Below are 6254 nucleotides of genomic sequence, written 5' to 3' on the forward strand. Positions count from 1 at the left end.
CAGTTTACAGCAAGCCCACATCCTAGTGTGACAAGAAAGAGAAATGTTTATTTGCTACAGTTTACAGCAAGCCCACATCCTACAAGAAAAGAAATGTTTATTTGTGACAAGAAAGAGAAATGTTTATTTGCCACAGTTTACAGCAAGCCCACATCCTACTGTGACAAGAAAGAGAAATGTTTATTTGCCACAGTTTACAGCAAGCCCACATTCTACTGTGACAAGAAAGAGAAATGTTTATTTGCCACAGTTTACAGCAAGCCCACATCCTAATGTGACAAGAAAGAGAAATGTATACAATAATGGATCACATGATCAATCAGTAAGTGAGTGAGTGAGTTAAGTTTTACGCCGCACTCAGCAATATTCCTGCTATATGGCGACGGTCTGTAAATAATCGAGTCTGGACCAGACAATCCAGTGATCAACAGCACGAGCATCGATCTTCGCAATTGGGAACCGATGACGTGTCAACCAAATCAGCGAGCCTGACCACCCGATCCCGCTTGAAGCCCCTTGCTACAAGCATTGGTTACTTAGGAGACAAACGTACAGTGTTTGGAAATTAGATGAATGTTAGACCGAATTGATAGTCTCTAAATTTCATTTGAAGCCGAACGCGTAGCGTGGGGTTTAAAAATGATTAATTTAGAGACTCTCAATTCGGTCTAACATTCATCTAATTTCCAAACACAGTATGTTTATCTCCATTCTACCATAACCGATTTAACATCGAACTTCCCCGTCCTGTGGAAGACGATGCGTAACCCGGCATGGGACGAGAGGCGAATTGAACTCGTCTGATAAAGGAGCGGTAGGTTCCGTTCGTATGTTTTTTAACATTGCAACATAAAGAATATTCTGTCCAAAGAAAACAAACTAGTGTTTATTCAATGCAATACTGTAACACCTAAGAGCTTGGTTTTTATAATCATAACTCCACAAGACCGAAACCAGCCTATTGTTTTGTGCGCCGTGTTACTGTACCCCCTGGCAACACTATAATGGAATCGTCTGACCTACTTATTTTCTTGGAGGTAGACAGTTACGCAACAGTTTGAAATGGCGGACGCGCCAGTGCATGTATTAAAGCAGCCTGGAATATGGCTAAGCGCCACACTTACGCGCCAGTCATATTAAAGTATTTCAAATCTCACATTTCGCACATACATTGGCATTAACCCATTATCTAATAGACACATTATGAAAAACTTGTGAAAATGCTTTTTGATATTTGTGTTACTATATTATTGCGAAATATACATTAATGTCGTCTTTTTTAAGGTGTCATTCGGTACAACAAGGGAGTAATCCATGTTCATATTTGAACTTCCGCTTCCACCGTTGGATAATTCAAGATGAATCATGCAGGTAAATTACATTGATATTACATATAACCAGTCATCAAATGATGTCAAAACTTTGCCATTAGTACCTGCTTAGCTTGGCCCTTATTTAACTGTTGATTATTGTAACTATTTGAGTCATTTGGCCACTAACTTGCGTCTAGCAAATAGACAGGTTGGGGAAACCTACCGATCGGCCTATAAAAGACAGAACGGGATATTATAGGCCGTTCTGCCTATTTTGCTGTAGGCCGATCAGGCTATATTTGACCATTATTATTAACAGTTCACAAACTATCAATTTCCGCACGAAATGGTTTTATTAGATCCTAGAGATGAATAGTTAATGGACCTGCTCAGCTTGGAAAAAATAGGTTTTTGGATAAAATGGAAATTTATATAATGTTCAGGAAAAGATGTTTCATTTAAGAACACAATTTTGCACAGATTTTCATTTTGACAACTAAAACTGAATATCTATGTCATTAATTTTCAGTGAAAATTGTCAAAAATATTATAGTCTTATATTTAATTAGCAATTTCAAAACTTCTTTATTATGTGATGAAAATGCTCAAAAAGGGTTTGAATGAAAACCTTAGGACATCAAAACTATAATGATGTTAATATCCTCATGCGGAAATGCACCACTTCAAATTTATTTGATGAATATCATAATTAAAGGCCAATCGGCCTACAGCAAAATAGGCGGAACGGCCTATTATATCCCGTTTGGCCTATTATAGGCCGATCGGTAGGTTTCCCAAACCTGATTAATCTTACTTAGTAACTGCGAATGTTACTACATTTTGGCAGTAAATTTGCTGAATAAACTATATTTTGCATAATATAGTGAACATATGTCAAAGTGCTTGGGTTTAATTAACACTGAAACACATGTATTGTGCTGAGTAGAAGTAAAGCCTCATATCAATGTTATATAAGGTCCAATCATCTCTTCAATATTTTGCATAATAAAGCTACCAAATATGAGTATTATAGGGTCCAATTATGTCAACAACACTGTATATTTTGTAGAATTAGGAATCATATGTTAAAATTACATATATCCCATATATCAGTGTTTCATGGGCTAATCATTACAAATTCTTTTATTTTTTATTTGTTGTAGCCATAATCCCAAATCGGTTCCAGCTGAACGAGGACTTTGACAATATAATCGTTCCGAGTCAAACTTCAAGAAAGAGGAGGAATTTAAGGAAGGGTGATACTGTGTAAATATGATATTCATTATTATCATTATTAATTATTATTATACATTCAGCAGCTATTACAGTTGTCATGTCAGCTATCATATTTATTCGGTAGCCTTGGGCTGTGGGGTTGCAGAGTGGTTTAAGTATTCGCTCATCACACCAAATACATGGGTTCGATTCCCCACATGAGTTCAGTGTGGAATATTGCCAAAGGCGGCGTAAAACTATACTCACTCACTATCTCACTATTCAGTAGCTAGTGTATGGTGAGCATCGTCCTTATTCTTCATTCTGATGTGTCATATCTCCATTCTTCCTAGAAAAATAATCTGTTCCCATTGGCCATGAAGGCTTTATTGTTTAAGTACGTCACCTCACAAGCTCCATTTTTCTGTGTAAGCATTAGTGTCTCCTTTTATTTTTAATTCCTCTAGTGCACAGAAGGCTTCAAAATCAACATGCCCAAAACAACAGCAGCATCAGCAAATTCATCACCAGCAACAGCCGGGTCCGTCTGATCAAGAACTCTCTACTCCTAAAACAGTCATTGAATCTGAGGTTGGTATGTGAGACTGTAGGAACTAAATTCCTTAGCTAGTGGCAATTCACTTTGTATAATTGTTTTGTATTACATATTAACATTTCTAAATGGCATTAAACCAAACTCAACCCTTAAGCCATTCATATATTTTCACATGATCAGTGTGCAATTTAGTATGCAGTCCTTTTGGTCCTGTACATTTCAAAACCTAACTGAACTTCCTTGTGGCTGTATGTTATAAGGTCTATTTATATACCAAAGAATGCGATGCTTTGTGGTTTCTTCGTACTTTTTTGCAGGTGACGTCCCCTTGTGTAGTAATATTATATTTTCAATAACGAATCGTATACAAATAGTCAATGACGTGATCGTCAATTTGTGATTTGTTGCATTAGAATAGTGTTTGGTGACCAAAATCATTTATGGTCATGTATCTGTGTTGAATAACATATATACTGAAGGACACAAATAAGGGAACCTATGAAAGTACAAGTGCCCTGATATCCTTTTCCAAGTTCTTTGCATGCTTTGTGGGTGAAAATGCCACAATATATAAAGGGATGCTTTTATGGTTCCATCAGTATATTTATTACCAATAATATCTTAGTTTATTAGCATAAACAAATTAGAAGTCATTATCTCTTCTAGTTGAACATTACTGTGTAGAATATAAACAGCATCTATTATGTCTGAATGTCATTTTCTGAAAACAGAAATGTTCTTATTTGCCAATTTTTATACCATGTGTATTCATATGAACTATATTATCCCATCTATTTTAACTAAACAATTAGGTAGTAGCTAAATTTTATTGTGCAAGCATGTCTTACAAATTTATCAGATAAGTGAAAATGATTAAATGTCATGGGGTGTTTTCCATGAATGTGTAATTGGTTGTCACGCCTCCTTACTAATTATTTTAAATAATATTTGTATACGAAAGCATTTCAACTACATTTATTATCTATTTCACATTTTATGTGCCTGCAATATATCAGCATAGCCTAACCATTACTTCGTTGTTCCCTCTACCTGTCATTCCCTTCGAAACTTTAACTATATGTCTCCAGGAAGTATCACTTCCTAAATGTCTACTAACCCAAGTCTTTCTTAAACTTACTCCGTATCCCATTTACTAAATTTTGCAGAGATGAACTAAACGTAAAAAACATCAATAAAAGTTCTGGGGAAGATCAAGCCTTTCTTAAACTTACTCCTAATCCCATTTACTAAATTTTTGCAGAGATGAACTAAATGTAAAAAACATCAATAAAAGTTTGGGAAAGATCATTCCATGAATTAGCAGGTGAAATAAAATGAGGTTTAGAGTTGTAATTATGAATATTTCAATCATATGACGATGTGCATGTGTGTGTATGCATGGCTGTTTGTACTACCCCAGACTTACCATACCACAGTTAACATGAATACCCAACTCAGACACATTATACTCACTCCAAGCCAACCAGTCCTTCTTGTACACTGTTCTGCAACCAACATTTACATAACACAATCCTTTTATTCATGATTGAATTTAAAATTGAAACTAATTTTCTTTACTGGATGTCACATGGAGGCTGCTAACCAGGGTACCACACCCCAAGTGTTCAGCAGTTACATGGGCAACCAAGGGCAATCAAAGTATCATGTAAATGGTTACTATCAGCTAACAAGTGTTAACTTGGGTCAGGCCATCGTCAACACAGGTCCACCTGTCTAAAATGCTGAAAGTCATTTTCCCCGACCCCCAAGGGTCCGTCAGAAATTGTTATAGAAAGTTGAATTTATCTACCCATTTTTATGCTTTTATGCCAGGGTATATAGTCAACACCTCATGTCTCAGTCCGTCCCGTCTGTACGTAATCATTTTGTTTCCAGAGCATAACTTGGAAACCGTTAAATATTTTTCCACTAAACTTCATAGATATATCAAACTCACCCTGAAGTGGTGCCCTTTGCTATTTACATATTTTCCATGTCCGAATTGCATCATACTGGGGGTATATGTCATCTTCTTATGACTCTTGTCTATTTGATCTGCCTTTCAGTATACACTCACACCACTAAGGCAGTATGAGCACCTGCTGATTCAGGGTAAAGGCCTGTCTCCAAGCAGCCCCCATCACACTGCATTTGCCCTGCAAGACTTTGACCAGACATGTAACAAATTGAAGGTTGTTCAGTTTTATAATATTACATCTCACCATTGTCAAATGGTTTTTGTTTCATGGCTCATTGTCCACCCAACGTTGCAAAAGCTCAGAAATAAGATTTTTTCCAAATTTATTGTACATTACAATAAAATGTTTACTGAAGATTTTCTTCATATCCACATCAGCTAAAGCGCCATGGCCCTATATTCTCCCCTGTTAATGGTGCAATAACGTTTGATGTAATTTTACATATCTCTCTTTCTTTCCAATCCTTTGAACACATTTTACCCTTAATAATGTATCTTAGATAAAGTTTTAAAGCAAGTTATACATCGGTTTTTAAATGTACATGTTTTGTCCCCAAATACCTCTAATTAGATTCATTATTTAACACATCTGTTGTATTAATATATGTCTCATGTCTCACTAAACTTTTACATATTTTTTTTGTATTTAGGATGTCTATTACATTGTTCGGAGACGGCACATTACGTGTTGTGATGGAAATACCTGGATCTATGCTTGCCAGTGTGAAAGGGCAAGGGAGACGCTGGTGTTTGCCATTGAACAAGCGTATAATGGCTCAGTCCAAGAAATCAAAGGTTTGTTATGTTAGTTTGTGAAATGTAAAAATCTATGGGTCCTTTATAACATTCATATGTATTAATATGTACTTAAATATCAGTTTAATACAAGACACCAAATCATTATTGTTGTTACTTGCATCCACCTCATATTATGTCTGAAGTAGTGACAAGTAGTCTGAAGTCTCTCCAAACACCAATCTTAGGCTAAGGTAAAGACTGTAAAACATCAGTTTCTTTCCAGACACCAATCTTAGGCTAAGGTAAAGCCTGTAAAACATCAGTTTCTTTCCAGACACTAATCTTAGGCTAGGGTAAAGACTTTAAAACATCAGTTTCTCTCCAGACACCAATCTCAGGCTAAGGTAAAGACTGTTAACATCAGTTTCTATCCAGACACCAATCTTAGGCTAAG

At 36.0% G+C, this 6254-nt stretch overlaps 1 protein-coding gene across 1 annotated transcript; it reads left to right on the forward strand.

The window, feature by feature from the left end:
• Positions 1-1210: 1210 nt before the first annotated feature.
• Positions 1211-5857, forward strand: LOC124273551 (the record flags this gene model as incomplete). The annotated part of the gene is made up of 5 exons (XM_046708831.1): positions 1211-1371; positions 2477-2579; positions 2996-3119; positions 5151-5276; positions 5713-5857. Coding segments are annotated over exons 1-5 (511 nt in total), but the record flags the coding sequence as incomplete, so codon positions are not given.
• Between the last annotated feature and the right edge of the window lie 397 nt (positions 5858-6254).

This window comes from Haliotis rubra, unplaced genomic scaffold, assembly GCF_003918875.1.
Source record: "Haliotis rubra isolate DU_JTF1 unplaced genomic scaffold, ASM391887v1 Scf1817, whole genome shotgun sequence".
In the NCBI taxonomy this organism is placed as follows: domain Eukaryota; kingdom Metazoa; phylum Mollusca; class Gastropoda; order Lepetellida; family Haliotidae; genus Haliotis; species Haliotis rubra.